At 35.8% G+C, this 21,617-nt stretch overlaps 1 protein-coding gene across 1 annotated transcript in view; it reads right to left on the bottom strand.

The window, feature by feature from the left end:
* MPP7 (MAGUK p55 scaffold protein 7) overlaps positions 1-21,617 on the bottom strand; it is a 164,798-nt gene that overhangs the window by 103,173 nt on the left and 40,008 nt on the right. The window contains exons 2-3 of the mRNA XM_074900069.1: positions 19,159-19,325; positions 5,782-5,900 (exon numbers count right to left, since the gene is read on the bottom strand). Of these exons, the coding sequence (XP_074756170.1) occupies positions 5,782-5,900; positions 19,159-19,195 (156 nt within the window). The 5' untranslated portion in view covers positions 19,196-19,325. The remainder of the gene's footprint in view (positions 1-5,781; positions 5,901-19,158; positions 19,326-21,617) is intronic.

Here is a 21,617-nt window from a genome sequence, read left to right as displayed (position 1 = left end):
GAAGCAACCTTGCTTGATTCTCCTCTAGAGCATGAAGAACAATTATTTTTCATTGGCCATGAATTGTTACTGGCTGCCAACCACCACACTCACACCTCCTCCTCCAGATGGCCAGGTGGTAAATGCTTACTCATACTGCTTTTTCCTTCATTTTTTCCCCATCTCCAAAGCAAACAGCACTTCAGACCTCCACATGAATTTACAGAACTGAAGCCTATTCCCTTTACCAAGGAACAGATTTTTTTAAATAAATACAGTTGAGAGCTCAGCAATAAAGAACCTTAAGGACTTCAAGTACCAAAGCAACATCTTAGAGAATGAGCTATCAGTTTCAATAATTCCACCCACTACAAGGTGGTCCACACATCTCTGCAACTCTCCAATGCTTTCCCCCAAAACCACAACCCAACCACTCTGTTAGATCTGAGGTTAGATGCCACCTATGGTCTACCAAATCCCAGTCCCATTTTCTCTTCCAGTGCATTTTCCAAGCTTGCTGCTCTTGAGTAATACGGCTCCTCTGAGCTCATTCTGAGGTGGCTGGTTTTTAATGCCCTGAAATCAGAAACTGCTCTCACCATTCTCTTAATAGGTGCAAACCTACTAGCCATCAAAGCCCCCTCACAAACACACCCTGCTCTCTACATCTCCTATATTACACAACGGTTAACAGAAAAAAGTTACTGTGACCCACAGAAAACAGACAGTTCCAACAATAAATAATGAAGATGGTATAAACATTAGTTCTATAGGAAGTATAAATGAAGAACAAAAGTAATGCAAAAGTAAGTAACTTTTGTATGTTCAGAAAAAAAATAATTCAATATCAGCTTCAAACCTGAAGTGTTAAAGCAATCAACATTAACATCATCAGGCTGCCACGAAGAAAGCCAACTCCATCTCAGTACAGTCTCCAACCTTCATTCAAGATCATTTGTGTCATGCTCAGGTTTTATACACCATATAGTGCATCCTCCTCAGCCACCATTACCCTCCCAGTCCTTTGACACACACACAGATATCATTTCCTCTATTTGTGGGTCATCCCCATCAAAAGTTCAGAACAATCAGTCGTCACACATGACTCATCAGAACAACTCACATAATCAGAAGACCGTTTCGTCTACGTTCTTGTGGGAAGAAGATCCACATGTGTGGATTCCTGAGCTTGTGCCAGGCATGGTGCATGTCACAGGAGGTGAGCACACGTGGTCTGTGCAGCACACACATTGATGTTGGCTGCAGCATGTTTGAGACATCACAGGGTAGGGGAAGCTGCACCATATAACCCCTCCACACGTGCCTAAAGAACCTGCATAGCTCTTCCTGGTGAAAGGTTGGACTGTTATGAGGTAGTCTATCCTCTAACATAAAACAAGTCATTAAATGTTATTGAAATTCTGTGATTCTGTAGATGCAAAGTCATTCATCCTACAGACTAATAGCTTTCTTCATGGAGTTTCTGTGTAAAGCTCTGTGTAGAAACTATGAGTGTATAAACTTGCCCTATGAACTAGGCTTCTACCAGTCCAGACTGAAGATTTAGCACATCATCTACAGATCATTGATTTTATCACTGTAAGTATGGTCAAATCAATTCCTTTTGCTTTGCCCTAGTCAGCTCATTTTTTGTAAATGCTATATTTTTCTCACTACCAACAAAGGAACCACAGTAGGCTGAAAGCATTTACATTTACATATTGAAAAGTCAGTCTTCACATCAAAAATTTCCAATACTTCTATACCACAATGACTGTAAAATTAGGGCTATGTAATCATAGGATACAATTTACATGCCAAAGAACTTACACAAGGATACACCCGACTTTTATTTTTGGAAAATTTATTAGCCATCAACATGGACAAACATTAATGCATATAAAATAATTTCTCAGAACTTCAAGTCATATCCAGGTGAAACTAATAGAAAATTAGCGCAAATTAGGGTTTTGCAGGGTCAGCTACCAAAATAATATGCAGCTGTAATAAAAATCAAACTAGATTCACCAAATATTCCTTACTTTCGTTTCCAGTGCTACGTACTGCTTTTTGGGTGTATAAACTCTTCCCTATCAAGAGGAACAGCAACACCACTCGCTGTGGCTTCTTTTTCATAATGCAAAGTACAGTACTGGCTAAAGGACTGTGAATGCTATGAGTTGGCCAAAACCAACCAGTAAACTGCAACTCGTTAAGAAATACTTCAGTAGGAGCCCAACAGATAAGCTTACTCAATTTTTCAGCATGATATCCACAACCAGAAATGTTTAAGGCAACAGCGCAAGTAGAAGCTTAACCCTGGAGCTAAACAGACAAACAGTAAACCATGTGTCTGGTGCACTAACAGCAAGCAAACGTACATGGAAATTCTTGCAGCTTGCAGCTCCTCTAAAAATAAGCTAAAAGAGAAGTTAGAACAGATCTTTATTTATCCCTTCTGTTCCTCTAAAAATAAAAAATCCAAGCGGAGCACATGTTTACTATTTCAGGTTTCAGCTATGTTAGTGCTCATAATTACCCCGAAGGATCATCTCTTCATGTTTCTTTTCTATAAATCTCTACAGAATTACTGGGATCTCTGCTATATAAAAAGTAATGAGATAGCTGAAGATTTCTAGTAGAACTTTAAGAGTCATGTAATAAGACAAGGAAGTAACAAATTGAGGGAAGCAGAGACAAATTTTAAACCATTCACTATCCAGAGCCAGTTTTCTCTTCCAAACTGTCAACAATAGTTGCGGGTTCCCTCTTCTCTATACTTTGCAAACTGAAATCTAATCAACAGATTCCTTTATTGTGAAAAGGGACAGCAAGAACAGTTGCATCAGTTTTTGCTGGTTTTACTTACTACAATAGGAATGTACTGTAGGGAACAATCCAGTATTTGCAGGGGAATGGACTGGATGATCTAATACAACTTTTCCATTTCTGACTTCTTAGAACAGCTCAGGCTGATCCAAGTTCACGAAGAGATTTTTGTCCAACAATACTGAATGAAGAGAACTCCAAGACAAGGTTTGGGGCTTTTTTTTTTTTCCCCTTCTTCTTTCATTCCAATATTAAGAGAGCCAGAATAGCAGACCATATGCCATAGTATACCACAGAAAACAATATGATAATTAAATACCCATAAAACTTAGAATATCTGTAGAAAAAGTAGAAAGTTCATTTTATACTTAATCCTTTCAAGCAATTTGGAGCATTTTATCTATTTTATAACTTTAGAAAAGAGCTTTTTTCCTATATTTGAAATTATTAAACAGTAAATTAAGATCAGCATAGAAATTTTTATTAAAGTGTGTCTATCTTAAATAAATATTAGTGTTTAATTAGTTATATACCCATGCTCATTTTCCTCCAAAATCAACACATACCAGGATCGCAACATCCTTGGCTCTAAGCTAGTGCTTTTTTTTTTTTCCCCAAAATATCTAAATATCTGTCATCATTCTCTGCCTGAAGAATTAAAAACATTTGTCTTTGCAAGTACAGTTGACTTTAAGAAGTTATTGCTAGGAAAAACAGTCTTTCAAATAAGACATCAGAACCCAGAAAGAAAGATTTGGCACTTCTGAAGCCTTGTAACGGAAAAACTATGGCAGATGGGGTTCTTCTGCTCTTACAGATCTCTTCCAAAAAGGCTATCGACTGCCTTCTCTGAAACTTGATACTGAATAACTCTTTTTAAAAAATGTGTTAAAGGTCAAGCAAATACCATGATTTTCATATACAGTTAAGCCCCTCCTGGGGCAGGGATATGAACTAGATAACCTTTTCAAAGCTCTTTATGCCCTACTTTCTATACCTGAACTCCACAGAACTTAAAAGGTGAGGCTGGATAGCCTGTGATATGCACTGAGGTAGACCAGATGCTCTTAATAGTCTCAATTCTTATAATTAAAAAACTTTGTCTTCTGAATGAAGTTAATATGGTGTATTAAAGAAGTGCAACTAGTGAATACCAAAACCAGACTTAATTGTTTAAACTGAATCTTAAGCTAGTGTGAGACTTAATAGGACAGTAAAAGAATTGTTCACAGGGTCAGTTACATATACATTTAATACTTGGACCTAAAATGTACAAGATAAATAATAAGGATGGTTAGAATATTTCAATGCCTTCTTGTGGTAACTGTAATAAAATAACCATTCACTGATCCCCAAAACTTTCTATTTGCCTCAAGAAAACTTTCTCATGAATTCTTTTTTGTTAAAACCAGAAAGACCAATCCACCCTGCAATACAAACAACATGGTAACTAGGGCATACAACTAAAAGAGCCAGTAGGAGAGCCAACTTTTCCAAACTGAGAGTATACTCAAGGGGAGTAAGCCAGTTACTGTTGCACTATCTTTGTCTTCTTTTGGGTGAAGGGACAAAAGGGAGCAAGCGGAGTTAGAGAATTAGGTTTTGCCTCACTAGAAAATTAAAGCAAATGTTGAAATGTCAGTGCTTCACAGATATATGCTCATTTTCTAACCAGCCTTCTTTAATTCCAAATCCAGAAAGAAATTTAATTTAGCAACAGACCTAACATTTTGCTTGGATGCACATCACTGTCAGCCTATATTAGAAAGATGACTGGTGTTCCCCTTGCAGTTTATCTTCTGAGCCACCTGAACAGACAGCTGCAGCAAAGCAGTAAGGAATCTGGGACAATCACTGCACTTCAGTAACTTTGATGAAGTTATTCAGGCGAGCAAGTATAGCCAAGCACTGTTCCTCTGTTTGTGGCTTTTGTGTATCAACTACCAGAAAATACTTGTGTTTACTTTTATATGTAAATTCCCAGCTATTTTGAAAATAATTTTGGCCAAGTATCAACATTATTAGATCTTTTTCCAGAATAAGATACCTGAAACAAATGGAAAAAGATGACTCTTTCAAACCTACATCGAAATAATCCCAATTTTAAGCTTCCTTTAGATCAGTGACTGACAAGGGTAACAAATTCTGCTCAATTATGTGCGAGTCTGAGTATGTTCATGGCATGGGTTACTACCACCTACTGGCTCATTTGAGACATCAGAATTTCCTTCCAGATTGAATTAGCTCTGTAGTAGAGACTGAAGACATACTTATTTTGTAGGAGTGGAACATTTCTAACCAGCTGATTGGTCCCATTTTACTGCTATAAGCAATTTGAACATTATTGGGGTAGCTCTACATGCTCCCATAGCATGCTTTGATTTCTTGTTGCTGATCATTTTCATAGCAGGACACTTTACTCAAGTATTCTTCCAAATTTATTTTAGGTTGTACTTTAGTCCAACGTATTTATGTGCAAAACACAATTTTAAATGGAGGCAAGCCAATAAAAGAAACAGCTTACTAGAATTTCAGTTGACTTTGTTAAAGGAAATTATTTTAAATTAATGTGGCTACTGAACTGTTGCCATACTTGACCTCAGAAAATATATTCCTTCTAATTTTTGCTGTGAACATTTATTTATTTAAGCTAAACTCCAGGTCTTGAATGTTGACCATAAAGAAGTCTCAGATTTCCTGCTACTATTTTGTACTTTTTTTTCTAAACAAGGGCAAACAACATATGTTTGCTGCATTAGCATTACACTGCCAAAACATCACTCTTAAATGAAATCATCTATGTATTTTTGGTAGAATTTTATTTAACAACTTCCACCCCTGACAGAAACAGAGTTAAAACAAGGCTGTTTTGTTTTCACTGAGCAACAGTTTGATCACTGGTTTACTAGATGGCGCTCAAAACATTTTTCCATATGTTCTTCTCACAAAGAATCTGACTTAAATGTGGTTTACCTTCACCAGTGAATGAAGGCTTTTTTCACCAAACATATCCCAGAGGAAGGTCAGGTCTTCCTGGCTGTCCACATGCGGCTGCAGCTGGGCTGGCAATGCAGCCAACAGCTCGTACAGACCTATAAAATGAAAATAAAACACAAAGTGTAATCTAGGGGTGATCTCATTAATTTCACTTAACAGTTTTGTGTAATTGGCTGCCTGGAGCATGTCATTTTTAACTGAATAGGGAGTCTGGAGTATCCAGCATAATATTAACTTGAGGAACCAAAAAGGAACATTTTAAAAAAATTACTAAGAAGCAAGTATTAGCAGTGTACTTTTTACCTTGTCATAGTTGTCAAACTTCTACATCCATATGTATTTACACAAGGTTATGCAGAAAATTCATAAAGGTTTTGAAAAAAGGACAAAACCAGAAAAAAACATACATTCCTTTGCTTAATCGTTATTCCATTTCCCTTGATGTTAGCCAAAGAGTGAAATGAGTCATGAATAGGAAAAACTTCCTTAAAAGAACAGAAACTGGATAGGGTGGTCCATTAAAAAATGGTTCGTGGTTTTTCTAAATATTTCTTGCTAATATATTGCTTAATATTTTTTTTATCCTGTGTTCAGTAGGAATCCACAGCAAGACAAAAGAACTGCTCTGTTTTGCAAGATTAAACCTTAAAAAACAAAACCAACACCGTTTTCTCAGATGCACACACAGAAATATTTCAGTAACGTTTTTAATTTGCAGGTATTTGAGATTCTCCATAGAGTTAAAGCAATTGCTGTTCCCAGTTATTTGTGGCACACCTCACCAGCGGTCTCCGAGGGGCAGACAGTAGCACACTGTTTCACAGTAGCATACAGCATAAAATATCCATCATGCACACAGGCCATCAAACTGCTGTCCAAGAAATGTAGCAACAGTGTTTGCAGCAGCCCTCTTTAGGGAGGTAACCTGGCAGGAGTTGATATCAATTCATAGCACATGTTTAATTTTCCAGTGGGATTACTTGGGGTAAAAAGGACAAAATGCCTTTTTCTCCTGTCTGCTGTCTACAAAAACACCAATAGTCTTCTGGGATCCAAGATACACGGTCCTGTTATTATTTTTAGTCTGAATAAGTGCTGCTGTTCATCACAAGGACAGATTTACAAGATATTCTACTGGTAAAGAACATTGTTGTAAGTTATAGGTTACCTATCATTATTAAGCCTATTATCTCCCTAAAACTTATAATTTGGAATATTTATTAGTAAACAATTATTCAACCTTTCCAGGCACTATATATCCCTTTCAAAATTACATACAGCACCTTTAGGATCCAATTATTTAACATTTTTGTCTTTTTACTGCCTCTCGGTAAAATACTCTGGAAAAAATGTTCCTTCCAGATACATTCTTTCTGTGATCCAAGCTTTTTCAGTGGTTGACATTCATTTCTCTCAGAATCTTGCTTTTATTTAAATCTGTCCATTTGTGCTTCAGAAATACTGCAAGAAGAAGATACAACTCAAACCACTACAATTTTGCACAGACAGAAAACAAACGCTGAGCCTTGCCTAGTAAGACACAGTCAGTGACTGAGTCAACACCCAGAGAACGGAGGTTTGAATGGGACTCTCGGCTCCAACTTTCTGGACTATTAGAACTTCAGCACTTAACAAAAATGGTTATTTTTATCATGCAATTTATGCTTTAAAAACATTTTCATTTAGAAAAAAAAAATTAAAATTCCTTACACCTAGCCTTTTATTTCTGCACATAGCCACTTTTCTTACTGCAAATACATTTACCTCACAATAACATGAAGGTTGTTCAAAAATGGAACAGAAAGTTCAATGTAAGCTTATACTGTGGCATAGCTGCTTAGGAACAATTCACATGTGCCATTCAGAAGAGAGAAAATATTAACTTCAGCCATTCCTTTTGAATAAAAAATGTACAACATCTTTATTTTCCTTGATCCATCAGATCTGCTTAAATTTCACATATAATCAACCGTAAAACTATTCTATCCTTGTAACTTGCTCTTCAAAGCTTTAATAATCAAATCCCCAGTGAAAATAAAATGAAAGTTCATGTTTCCTGACGGATTAACTATTACAGTAGTGACACAGAGTGAGACTGAATCTGCCTATAATGAGACGGGTTTTATGCACAGAACTCCCAGAGAAAAATCCTGTCTGCCGGCACTCCAGGACTGACTAACTCTGCAGGTGCTTACACACATTAAGGTTTCCACATCCAGGTCAAAAGCGTCCGTGGGCTTCACTGACTCATACAGTCCTGAATTGTCCCTCCTAGGGAAATTGGTGTCCATGCCCCTAGTGCACTACTCTAGTTTTAACAGCAATGCACACAGTCTGTGCAACTCTCCTGGGGAAGTGGCGAAAATTAGACCGGTGCTGACTGATTTTATCTGGTATCATGGCTATGTTTCTAATTCTGCACTGCTTTGGGCTTGCAGCCAGATCAGAATCCCACCCTTCACAGCAGCACAACCTGAGGACTGCGCCATGCAGCATGCTGGAGAGCATCACACTCCTGCTCTTCAGACTCCTCTTGAAACTGAGAACTATGTAGCCAGGTATTTAAAAAAACACCTCAATCAAGGAGCCAAATGAAAATCAGGCAGAAGGAGGACTTAGGACTTAGCTGGGGAGAACAAATGGCTAAAATCTAGAATATGTCTAAGTTAAATTTGTGTAATTCCAGATCATCTGACTCAGCTATAGCCTCCTTCCAAACAGAAGGTAATGGCAGCAGAAGGTGCTAGCACCTGTAAAGCTTTACCTTTACAGAATCTCATTTTCTCTCCTTCTGTGGTTCCCAGTACCACAGAATCAAAAATTTTCAGACAGACATTCAAATTTTCACATATGAAGAAAGCCAGTATGTGAATCTTCTACACACACCCCTCCAACTAAAATGTCGCATTTTATTTGTGTCTCAATTACATAAAGTGTGGTGGTGTTGTTCACTGAAGTGTGAAGAAACAGTGAAAACTGTGGCTAGCATATAACTTCAGCAAATGGGATTTAAGAGAAAGTGCTTTTGTGATATGGACAGGGACAAAATAATCTGTCAAATTACTGTAAGCCGGTAATGAAGTTGAAACCACTACACTGGCAACTAGACATTGGCCCGATTTAAATTATCAGGTCTGATAATCTGTCACATCCACCTTTCCAACACCTAAAGGGCAGTAGCTCAAATCTCTGCAGCCCTGTAAGGAGTCACTGTAGAGAGATGCTGCCGTAGAGCAACAGAAGTAATCTAAACAGCAAAGACTGTTTCAAATCAACCTCAAACTTCCTGCAAAACTTCTAACTGCAAGCAGAGCCAAAGGCACAGAAATAAATGCATGCAAATTTCTCACTGGATTTAGTATTGCCAGGCTATTGAAACCAAGTTTATTTTTTAACTTTTTCAGTAGCAAGTATAAAGACTGATGCTATAATGAACACTTTTGATCACTTCTAAAAATAAAAACTAACAATCAAAAAGGTCATAGCTATACCTCCCATATTCAGATGAACTGTTTTGTAAATTAAAAATGTATGTTCATTGTGTAAGCAATGGAATGATCTGTAACTCAGCACCTCAGAGCTGAATGCTACCTCTGGAAGCACATCACTGCCAGGCCTCAGTTACGCTCTTGGTTCAATTTGATGTTTCTCTTAAAGTTCCACCTCCTTGAGTCATATGACGTGCATGAACCTCCTATTATAAAAAGTATTTTGCATACATTTTTGAAAGATGCCCACAATTTAAATAAACAGACAGAAAAAAGATTTTTTTTTTAAGTGTCTAGAAGTTCTGTTTAAAAAAAAAAGTCACAAAAAGCCAACAAAAATCCTAGGTTTTTTAATGCCTAATGTTGGCAACACTGTAAAGAGTCTTGCAAAAAAAAAAAAAAAAAGAAATTTGCTTTTTTATACACTGTTGCTATTCTACTCAGGTTTGTGTAATTATTTTTTTTTCTGTCTAGTTTGCCTAAATTTAGCCAGCTTTTATATTTAAAAGGAATCATATGTCCACTGGGATTTTCCAATATCAAAATACTTCAGGTGCCAAAATTCAGTAAAGTAAACATGACTTACACAAGAAAAACTTGTTTACTTTGATTTTTAAAAGCAGATCATATATTCAAAGGTCCCAGAAGACCTGAGCATACATAAAAACAAGTAACAATGAGTTTAAACATGGAGATGTAAGACTATTTTGCAATTATAAGAGGGGAGGTAAGTCCAGTCAGTCCTACAACTTGGAGAAAAACAAACAAACAAGATCACAAGTCATCATCCCTGGACATTCCCAAATCATTGAAACAAAGGAAAAATGGCCCTTTCTAGATTAAACAAGGTCACATAATCCAGTGGTAGTAATAGGAGCCAGTTCCAGATAAACAATGGACCTCCTAGTTTTAGATACTAGTACACTATTTATTTTCATCTTCTATACATTAGGTACATTACCTAACACTTATGTGAACTAAGTAAAAGCCTATTGCATGAAAATATTAATAAAAGGAGACAAGTATTGCACATAGGAATACTATAAAACTCTTGTGAGAGTGGAAGAGGGAGTGTTCTTTGAAGTGCTTGTATAGTCTATTAAATCCCAGTTACCTGATTCAAAAATAAAGAAATTTAAAAGAAAGAAGTTAATACTGGACATACAATATATCTTCATGAAATTTAGTTCAGCCAAGAAAAGTGACACAGAGGATTAAAAAACAATGAATAGATAACCTTGTTTACAGAAATAGTCCCTATCTAAAACTATCAGCATGTAGGTTAAATATACATAATCTGAAACTAAAATTTACAACAGCTTGTCACGGGTAGAGAAACTGCTCTGAAGATTTTGGACTTGTTGCAAGAGCAAGAAAAGATAAAATGGCTGCAGAATAAAGCTTGTAGCATTCTGCCAGCTTGGACTACAGAAATAATTTCAGGGGAAAAATCCAACTATGTTTGAAAACTCAGCACTGTCCCTACTTAAAAAGGTAACAGATTAATTTCAATTTGTTCTTTTTACTCTGAAGACAGAAGCTGCTTAAATGTGTATCTTCAGTTTTTCTTAAGCTTAATTAGTACAATTTAGCTTTATACAGTCTTAAGAACAGAGTGTATAATAATGGTAATTCCCATTTTAAAATGTGTACGCTAAATTTGCCCATGCAATAAGATTTAAGACTAAGCAGCAATGGAAGGCTTTTAAATCAGAAACAATGGGACATAAAGAATTTTTCCAGTTCTAGAAAATTGCTTCCTTCGTAGTGTTATATTCTATAGAAGACTGCTTGTTCCTAGGAGGAGAATAAACGGCTAAGCAATTGATGAAAGTGTTCCCGTACTGAACCACTCACTGCAGATTCCAGATGCTCTACATTCTTGACATCAGAATGGAAAAATTTACTGTTAGTCTAGAGAAATTTAATATCACCATTCTTGTCATATCCTTCATAGCTTCATTATTAGGACAAGTCTGTGGAAGCTATAAACTAGTGCTAAATGATAAAAAATATGGTCTCTGCGTTCCATCTCTCCTGCATATTACAAGAAAACACCAACTTTGATTTGGTTAGCGAAAGGAAAGAAATGGAGACAAACAGATATGCATTTGCTTTCATATGTTAATTAATTTCCTGAATTAGCATTCTGAACAATGATGCCAGACTTCAAATCAGAAATTTTTACAGTAACTGAGGGATAATAAACACTAAAGAACATATATCTAAGCCCAGAACAACACTGTAAAATTTTATTGTATTAATAAAATGGGACACACCAACCTTTAAATTTTCCACTTTGTCAAAGGTAAAATAATCAGCACCATTTGCTGCCATTTATAACAAGCTGACATTTTTTCACATTTGAACTGTACTTTACAGTTCTATAAAGGCTCAGACAACACTTGCCTTACACAAAAGCAAACGGCATTGCAGTAGAAACACTCATTCTGACATCTTTGCTGCTGCATAATAAAATCAGTCACTAACACCAAATATGGAAGATTATTTCATTCTGAAGTTTGAGATCAGTATTTATGCACAGGTTCAAATAAAAACACACGTAGTACACATATGCATTAGGATAGACATACTGCCCTGTCCTATCAGACTCCAGTTGTAAAAAGACCACTGTGCGCTCAACTTTATGTGCTACAAATAGTTCTTTTTTACGTTCTCTTAAGTAATTCCACTGAATATATGGGCTTCCTGACACTGCAAAAAGTTAGACTAACAATTTTTCTTTGCAGAACCAGAGTGATTAACTCATTCCACCATGTACCATTTTAAATTTTGCAGTTTAGTGTTTTATAAAAAAGATTAATCTATTTTTCAAAGGTACAGAACACTGAATAACTAGATAATCATGCCACGCAGGTGATCAGCATCTTTGAAAAAATATCTGTTTGGATTTATTTGTTAATCAACAAAAAAAGTAAAATGCTGAAATCCTTATGGATGACACAGCAACAGAAATGTCAATGTTCTATTTTTTTCCCTAATGAAAACAAGAATTTTGCTGTGTCCTCAAAGATCAGGATTACGTACTTACTAAGGGAAATACAGCCTTAACTTAAAAGTTGTACCTAATTTTTATTCCTCCAAGCTACAGCAATTTGTTAACCCCCCCTTAAAACAATGTTATGACAGAAAATGTTGAAAGTGAGCAATCATTTAAGCCCACTGCTTTTAAAAATATTATTTCCTTCAAAATGGAAAAGTCTTTAATTTTGGAACTTGGCTCCCAGAGCTAAAGAATCCGCAGTTGTTTGAAACAGTTATTGGTCTTTTAGGATTTGTCTCAACATGTGTATTTCAGATTTAGCATACCACATACCATTATGTTCTGATGCGAGTTAAATAGTTGGTCCTTATTTGTGTTCATATAGGGCAAGACTGTTGCTAAAGTACTTGCTTGTATGGCTCAAAGCTGCTTCAAAATTGAAACCCCTCAAAACATAGTTACTAGACACTGTGTCAACAAGGACACTTTGAAAGTTCATAAAATGTACTTCCGTGACTATTCAAAAGCTCTCCTATTATCTGCAAGCGTAATACATACATAAAAGTGATTTAAAGTGACCTATCAAGCACAACTTAATAACCAGCTTGTGGAAAGCTCATACAAAGATCTGACATCCATCTTTTCTTTTTTTTTTTTCAAAAACTCTTGGTTCCTCCCTCCAATGAAGTTTGCATATGACATTTTGAATAAACTTGACTAATTGACTGGTCCTCTGTATAGACATCAGCTTAGTGAGTCTTTAGTATTTCTATCTAGATCTTCATCAACACTAGAGGAGGTAATAGCAAGTACCTGGCAGGCAGTCAGGAAAAAACTCATTCCAGCACTAGGATGTCACTGGGCACTCTTGCCATGTTTAACTATTTAGTCACAATTTGCAAAGTTAAGAGACTTGGCACTGGCAAGGAATACTACAAGTGGCATTTTAGATCTGCAGAAGGATGACACAATATCTCATTAAGATATTGAATAAAGACTTCTAACAGCAGAAGCCTATTTTTCAACTCAGTTGTGCCTAAAACTACTGGAAACATAATTTGATTACCATGTATCTCAACCTTTCATACTGTATCTTGAGAGTAGAAGTCCTACAATCCCAGGCAGTACTGATGCACAGAAACATGTCAGTCTTATTTCAGTGTTGTTATTCCTATATGACTGAGTTTAAAGTTCAACATTCAAAACAAGTTATGCTATTACATCAGTCATACATGCATACACATACACTTGATATGCAAGTCTATAGAGGCATATAGGAACATATGAAAGTTTAAAGAGCCAAGTACATCATCACCTTATCTCAAAAGTAAATTTAGAAAATTAAACTATTTCACAGTTTATCACTAAGATTATGATGCTGCATTAAGGTGGTTTTTGTTGTATTGTGTTGTTGGTTTGTTGTTTTTTTTAATAAACCAATGTGTTATTTTAAAAGCAAAATCATGTTTGAACCTGTGTTCTACAACAGGCAACTAACAGCAGGGAAGCTTCTCACTACCTCTTAGTGGTACTAAATTTCCTTCAGATTAACAGCTTTAATGTTATTAAATCAGCCACTACTTGACATGATACCGCTCTGAGAAGCCACAGAACCTTTCATCTGACAGTAAATGCACACAATACATACATTCTGCTAGCTAACGTGGACACTGGCACAGCTACACTTGAGTATTACAGCACGGCAGTTTGCTCTCAGCAAAGGACATTTGGCATCACTAGGAACTGTCAACCACTTGTGTAATTACAGCTTTGGTACAACAAACATAGCTATACATTTAAGCCTCTGGTTAGAAACAATATAGGCTGTCATGCTTTCAAATTTACCACAAAACTACACATTGCTCACCAAAAAAATTGAAAAAAAAAAGTAAAAATTGTTGCAGCTGCCAGACCATTTGAATTTAAATTTGTGTCCAAGAACTGTAATAGTCTTAAAGAGTTTACCATCAGTAAATATAATTGCACATTTTCTGATTCCACACTGCTGAATCAGTCTCGCATAATATAAAATATTAACCCAAACCAGAACAGTTTAGAGAAATTTCATTCTACTTTGAACAAGTTTTCCAACAGCCACCATAAATATATTGATACCAAAATAAATACCCTTTCCAACACCAGCAAGTTATATTTTTTAAAATTAAATCTGATAGCAATTAAAGCTAGCCATACGTCTCATACTTTCCCAAATCTTTCATATTAATGTTAGGCTACAAGCCATTTAATGCCTCTGGCAGCTGGAGATGGGGAGAATTCAAGAATGCACGGTAAAATATTGGCTCTATTTATTAATTCTGTATAAATTTTGCCTCAGCTAGTGTATCAGTTTTCATGAAAATCTAGCCATATCTGTGCATTTCAACATGGTGAGAAACCTAAGTAGCCTTGAAATCATGATGCAAAGGCATTTACATACTACACTTATGGCAGCACACCTATGCCTAAGTCATAAACAATGGTGTGAAGCAGGTGAGCAAAGGCTTTCCCTCTGCTCTGTTTTCCACTGCAGCACTTCAGCAGGGAAGCAGAGGCAGTTTGGAGCAGGATTAAATCGCCCTGCAAGCCTTCACCCTGCCAGATGAGCCACTCCCAGAAATCTTCCCTTCATCACTCCCCTACATTCCCTTTCTCTTCACCTCATGACAGGGAACCCAGATCTTAGGCCACCATTTTATGTTATTACAATTTTTAAACAGTTTGCAAAAACAGAAATTCCTATCTCCTCATTCTGAAAACTGGCTTAAAAGGATAAATCTTTAGCCACTTCAGCTTAATTTGTCCATCCCCTACAGATGTTTCTGATGTTCCCCTCTCAGTTCAGCCAACTACTCAGCTTTTTCTTCATGTTATTACTGTTTCTTTTTTTTCTCTTCACCTTTTTATCCTTTTCATTATCAAGCATTATTAGAAAAGATTATGTTAAAACTGGCAAGCTGATTAAAATGCATTAATAGTAAATAAAGGGGAGACATCTATACGAAAACAGTAAAAGCATCTTTCAGTGTTCAGATGATTGCAAAATCGGTTTTGAAGTTTGCATCGCTTGCAGGAGTCTCACTTCACTGGGAGATAATCCATATGGCTATGAAGCCATCATATCAACATAATATTCTAGCAAAGCATTTCTAACAGTATTCAATACATCCATATCAACAGCATGCAGCTTCAGAGGTCAAGATAATTTGTAAAGAATCACAAAGTATACTACTAAAAATGTAGTTTGGAAAAATACCCAACATTTAGAACCAATTTCATATCTTTTTTTTTTATTATTAAAAAGAAGAGAAAAGACAAAAACTGGTAATGTTTTAAAGGCCATATGAACCTACAATCTGGTTATGTAACTGTCGTGGTTAAAAACTAACATGTATTCAGTTTTACAGGCTTATAATACTGAAAAAATTCAACTGTCTTGCACAGCATTAGCTCCTATACGTACTCAAGAAGGAACTAATGTAAACCCTGCACATTTTTCCTTTCTGTAATTCACAATATTCAAATTCAAGAACTGCTTCTGACTTTCATTATATTTAAGGAATCTTACACGGTTTTACTTGGTGGCCAAACTTGGCCCATAAATGTGATTTTCCCACTGACAACACATGAATCAAAAGCAAAGTCTGCTTTGCACGTCCGTGTGCTAGTTTTAAAGGACAAACAGAAAAGCATTTTTAAACTCTTCAGCTGAGCAAGCTTGATACAAGGTTGAGAGCAAAGAAATCTGTAACAATTTTACAGTGTTTTTCACACCAAAACAACATTTAAAGCATAATGACATCATCTTGGCTCCAAAGTCAGCAACACAACTGCCACTGTGAAGCCAAGACTACAAACTTAAATCTTCCTAAATATATCAGATAAGTGAATGTCAGATCTCATAGACTTGCTTTACCTGCAAAAGTGCCTTATTGCTCAGTCTCAAAGCTCTATTTGATGGGCTTGCACAGAGTTCAAGCAGACTTTTGGAACACAGAAAATATTTAAAGCTTCAGATGCAGCCTACTGAACAGGAGCTCAGCCTTCTGTTCAAGATGGTTACTTTAAGATAACTTTGACCTGACAATGACAGGACTATAAAACCTTAAGTGAGGAGCAGGATCATGAACATGTAATAAATAACAAGTAGTTCTTTTAGTTATTATTATAATATAAATACAGGGTTTCTGTATGGCTAGTGGAGAGTGGAAGAGAAAAGCATGTGCACACATAAGCTCTTCTCTCTGTCTTAAGAAGCCAGATCAGACTAGTAAGGTACAAAATTAATTTCAAAGTCACTTGATGAATCTAAATTAATTAAAAGTTTTAAACAAAAGACTGTCAGTTTTATAGCCATGCTTTTGATGTATCGTAGTTTAAAGTCTGGTAAATGTCTCTCAAAACAGATTTAAGAGGCATGGTCTGTGTTCAGAAGAATATACGGGTTAAGATGTGGTATAACAAAAGCATGTATAAGCATATGAACAAAGCAGCTGCAAGGACATGGTGACATCCCTAATAAAGTCTCTTGACAATTTAAAAGCAATGTAAAATTAACACAACTAAGTCAAAATGTGGCCCATCATGAACCCTATCCTGTGTTTGACAATGGTCTGATGCTTAAGCCTACATTTAAAAAACAACAAAAAAAACACCCCATCAATGATTCTATACTAGTGCCTAAGTTTCCAGTAGTCCATGACTTGGCAACTTTCCAGTATTCACAGATGATGCATTTCTGTTTACTAGTCCTCAACGAGTTCTTCCACTCATTTTTAAATCCAGGTTTACTTTTACTTCAGCAGGGTATAAAAGACACAAAAACAAGCCACGTTGGGGTTTTGTTTGAATGCATTAATAAAACTGAGTCTTAACAGAGAGACTAAACAAAGTTGCATCCCTACCCTAAAGGTACATTTTTATTAGGTCCCCACTAAGTGACTTCACAGTGTCTCTGATAGTCCTTTCATGGACTAGAGCAGCTTCAACTCATTACATGTCACAACACCAGTTTATGTAGTCAGGGTGAGAGGCAAACTAGTCTACCCACCAAAGAACAACAGAAATAAAAAAAGTTTTTTGTGTTTCTCTTTTTTTAATCTAAGAGTGAGAGTAATAGCAGAAAACCAGGGCTCATTAAAAACCACCTGTATTGTAACTGGGACAGAAAACAACAGTTTGATGTAATCATTCAAAAAATACTGCAATACTTGTCATCCACATCAGGAAATACTGTAAAGAAAGTGGAGGAAAATAAGTAATTATTTTTTCCTTCGAAATGCAAATTTTCATTTAAAGAAACAATTTACAACTTGCAGCAGAAAACAATTTGAATTTAACAAGAAGTATTATTTAACAGTAAGATATTAATGGTGCCTATTATATTTTACTATAGATTTCCTGGGAGAATGGAGATAGTTGAGCTTTATCACACACCGTAATTAGTAAAGGTGTATGTGGAGCATCACGTGCATTAAATAGCACAGTAAACCATATTTTAATCACACGTAATTTTAAAATCAGGAAGTTTTTTTCTACTTTTTGGAGCCCTTTTCTTTCTTTATTCAGGGAGTGTATCCATGACTATTACTTTTGGACAAATATTAACATTCTTTACACAATAAAACAAGCAAAATTGTCAGCATCAGACACCAGTCATCACATATCCCCCTGCCGTTCATCTCAACATGTTCCTGAGACTTCTGAAATGTCAGAAAGCATTTGGCCAAGTAATAATGGGGGGGGGGGGGGGGGGGGGGAAGGCAGGTTCTGGAAGGACAAAAAAGATTGCATGACAAAGAAAGTAAAGATCCAGAGTGGAAAATCAGCCCAGAGCAGACCCTGACAAAACTTCAAAAATTCAGCTTTAGCATACTAAACAGCTTCAACTGCACATATTTCCACAGGGGAAAGGGGAGGAAAGAATGGTATGTAGAGGTAGAGTGTAAGGAGATAATAGTCAAATCCCTTAAACACAGGAATATGGAGACAAAAAAAAGCAAATAAAAACAAACACAACCCTCCCTCCCCATGGTAATAAACAAATGAACATATGAACAGACACACACAGCCAACTCTAAAAGATCAATCTTTTCATCTAAGAGAAATTTTACATGGACCTGAGGTGTTAAAAAAAAAAAAATTACTGCACTGTACAGTCTGTTTAAAATACGAATCAAATGCAGCTCCTTATATACATATTTTTTGGATTCCTGACTTGAAATCTCTCTCTTCATTTTCGATTTTATGCACTTCCTGTGCATAAAACTGTGATCTAGAATAACAAGCACAGGGGTGGAAAGCAGGGATCTTCGTACTGTAATCTCAGCTGGATCACCTATTTACCAAACACCCTTGAGCAAAAAGAAGGTGAAAACCATGGAAAGCAAGGGAAGGAAAAGAACTTGAGGCAGTATTTTTCTTCTCTTAATTTGTTAAAGAAGTGTCAAAACTAAATAGTCTGTGTTCAGAAATAACTCTACTGATAACTGTAACTCACAGAGGGGATAGTCTAGACTGTTGCAAATATTAAGGCATGTATGATATCATCTTTTTTTTTTTTCCCTTCTACTTTTTCAACTTAACATTGTAAGAACCATGCTGAGGCAAATGCCTGTTTGGAGCTGTTCTTTTTTAGGGGTTATGGATGGAAGGGAAGAAAGTGGTGGTGGGACTTCTAAAAATTAATTTATTTTACCTGTGGTATTTCATATATCTAAATTAACTTCAAGGTTATGTTTAAAGTCTTAAACTAAGGATCTGTTGAGATCATAATTATCTTATTTGATGACTTCTTGAAATAGAGACTGCAGACTTAACAAATAAGATCTGGAGGAAACATGCAGTCCTCCTTGGCTTGCGTACCTGTGTCACTTCCAGATCCAGCTGATAATGCCGGCATGATTTAATCTGCAGAGTATCACACAGGAACGTCAGACTAGCACTCTGCAGCCAGAAGGCAGAATTTAACTTCAGTTTAACTGCTTGCAGCCAAGTTGTCTACGATGATTTATGCTATCTCCCAGTTTCTCCTAGAAAGAACAGAAACAAATTTTACAATTAAGAACATTGTTAAACTGTGAATTACTGCAGCTAACCTAATCCAATCATTACCACAAAATAAGCTTTTGATTTAAGACTCTCAAAACAAAGTGCTTCGCATTTATTTATGACTGTTAATTTTTTTTTTTCTCCAGGTGAAACAAGTTTTGTTTTCTCCCATCTAGCCTATAATCCCATTTTGTTGTAAAAATAATTTAACACGTTTCTCTCATGTAAATTATACTCTCTAGCATGTCGGGTATTTTGGAAACAAAGGGTTATTTTATTAAAACTGTGAATAATTTCAGTCACTCAAATTTTGCTACTACTTATCTCAGAAAAAAATTTGGTTACTAGCACGGTAATTCATTCAGTGTTTCTACTTAACCTCCTTTCAATTGTTTTCAGTTCATTTAAGAACTGACATGCAATTTTAATTTGTAATCTGGAAATACAATCTAAATTTTAACTGAAGCTGTGAAAGGAAGGACTGGGGCAAACACTTCTCTAAGGTAAATAGCAGTTTGACTTGTGGAGTTAATGGAGCCATTATCGTGCAGACCATTTAAGGAATTTTTCAGTAATTCATTACTACAGAGTCAGTATTTTTTAGGACTTTTTTAATAATTGCACAGGCACTACTGATACTAAATTTTGGGTCTTTCTTTTAACAGTTCTTGAGAAAAATTCAGAGCAAATATAACAAAAGCAAAAACCAGTTTCAAATATCAAAGGGAACGTATTTAAATTCAAGTAGGTTAACATATGAAACTGGAAAACAAACTTGTAAAAAGAAATTGAGTGAAGACTGGAAATATTTACTAATAGCAGGGCAGGGGCCGATGTGGTTGCAGGGAGAAGGAAGTTTGGAAAAGGGGAAATAGAAGCTAACAGGAAACAAGGATTTTCGCCAGATTTCAGTAAACAAAAAGGATCCTTGAAGAAAGAAAGCAGCATAGTTCTGCTTTAGCATAAGAAAATAAATAGAAAAGCATTTTGCTGCTGCTGTTTTGTTGGTTTGTTTTGGTTTTGTTTTGGTTTTTAACACATTCATATTAATCAGAATGACTTTTGAAGTTGTCTTGGCTCTGAAAGTGCATATTTTGGACACATTTGTGCTTGGCAGCAGTCTTGTGGAAGAGTAATATACAGGTGTTGTAAACACTGTATGCTGTTCAAATTTTGTTTTTCATCAAAAAAACCCCCACATTGCTAAATGTATTGTAACTTATTAAGGGCCATCCACAAGACTGTTTAGTAAGTTTTAAATCAATTAGATATGTTAGTTGTTAACTCCTCTCTAGGCATGTCTATAGTTTAAATAGTCTGGCAACTTTTTAAAGCTGGGGGTTTTTTCTCCCCTAAGCGTTTACCCGAAAAAAGATTTTGCATGTCAGCTTTCAAACGCCAGTGAACTTTTTTTTACAGCCCTGGATGATGACGAAAAAGACCGAATAAAACTTAAAAACACATCTATTAAGATTGGTTTAGGACTTGTTTGTTTTTTTTTTTTTTTTTTATTATAAAAGTTTGTGGTGAAGAAAAAAGGTTTTCATTTAAAAAAGCATCACCTTTGAAAATTCATCAAATCATCACAAAGTCCATTAACTTACAATTTAAAACAGAGATAAGGAAGTTTAGCATTTCAGAGTGAAAGCTCATCTTATGACCACAAAGTTGTAAAACATCTATATGCAAAGCTAGCCAGGGTGCAGTTTAAAATTAAAAAAGAAAAAAGAAAAAGAAGACATCGTAACCAAGAACATGATGTACCAATTAAGGAGGAACATATTCATTTTGCATTAATTCTGCTTGTTTTCTTTTTAACATATACAAGCACCATAGAGGAGCAGTCGTGTTCTAAACTCACAGTCCCCAGTGTGAGCACACCCCTACGGCTGTAGGAAGGATGGAGTGTAGTTTCTACACATGAAAACATCATAGTTTTCACACACATAAGAAACAGGTTAAACCAAAATGATTTACTATTAATGGGACATCCCTGATTTATATGCGGCTTAAAGTACTTTCATCTATTAAAACAAAAAAAAAAAAAACCAAACCAACCCAAAAACCAAACACGCAAGGCATTCACCTTATAGGTGCATTATTATTAAACAGGAAGGTTCCTTTAAATGCAAAACGTGGAAAGTCTCGTTGATCTACATACATGTCATATTTAAACTCAATCAGCTTCTTTATTTTTCTGTATTTCACGGTAAATCATTCAATATAAAAAAAATTCAAACTCCTTATTATTTAAGAAACTTATATATGGCATA

This window comes from Athene noctua, chromosome 2 (assembly GCF_965140245.1).
Source record: "Athene noctua chromosome 2, bAthNoc1.hap1.1, whole genome shotgun sequence".
Classification (NCBI taxonomy): Eukaryota; Metazoa; Chordata; class Aves; order Strigiformes; family Strigidae; genus Athene; species Athene noctua.
This window is presented reverse-complemented; position numbering and strand designations above follow the sequence as displayed.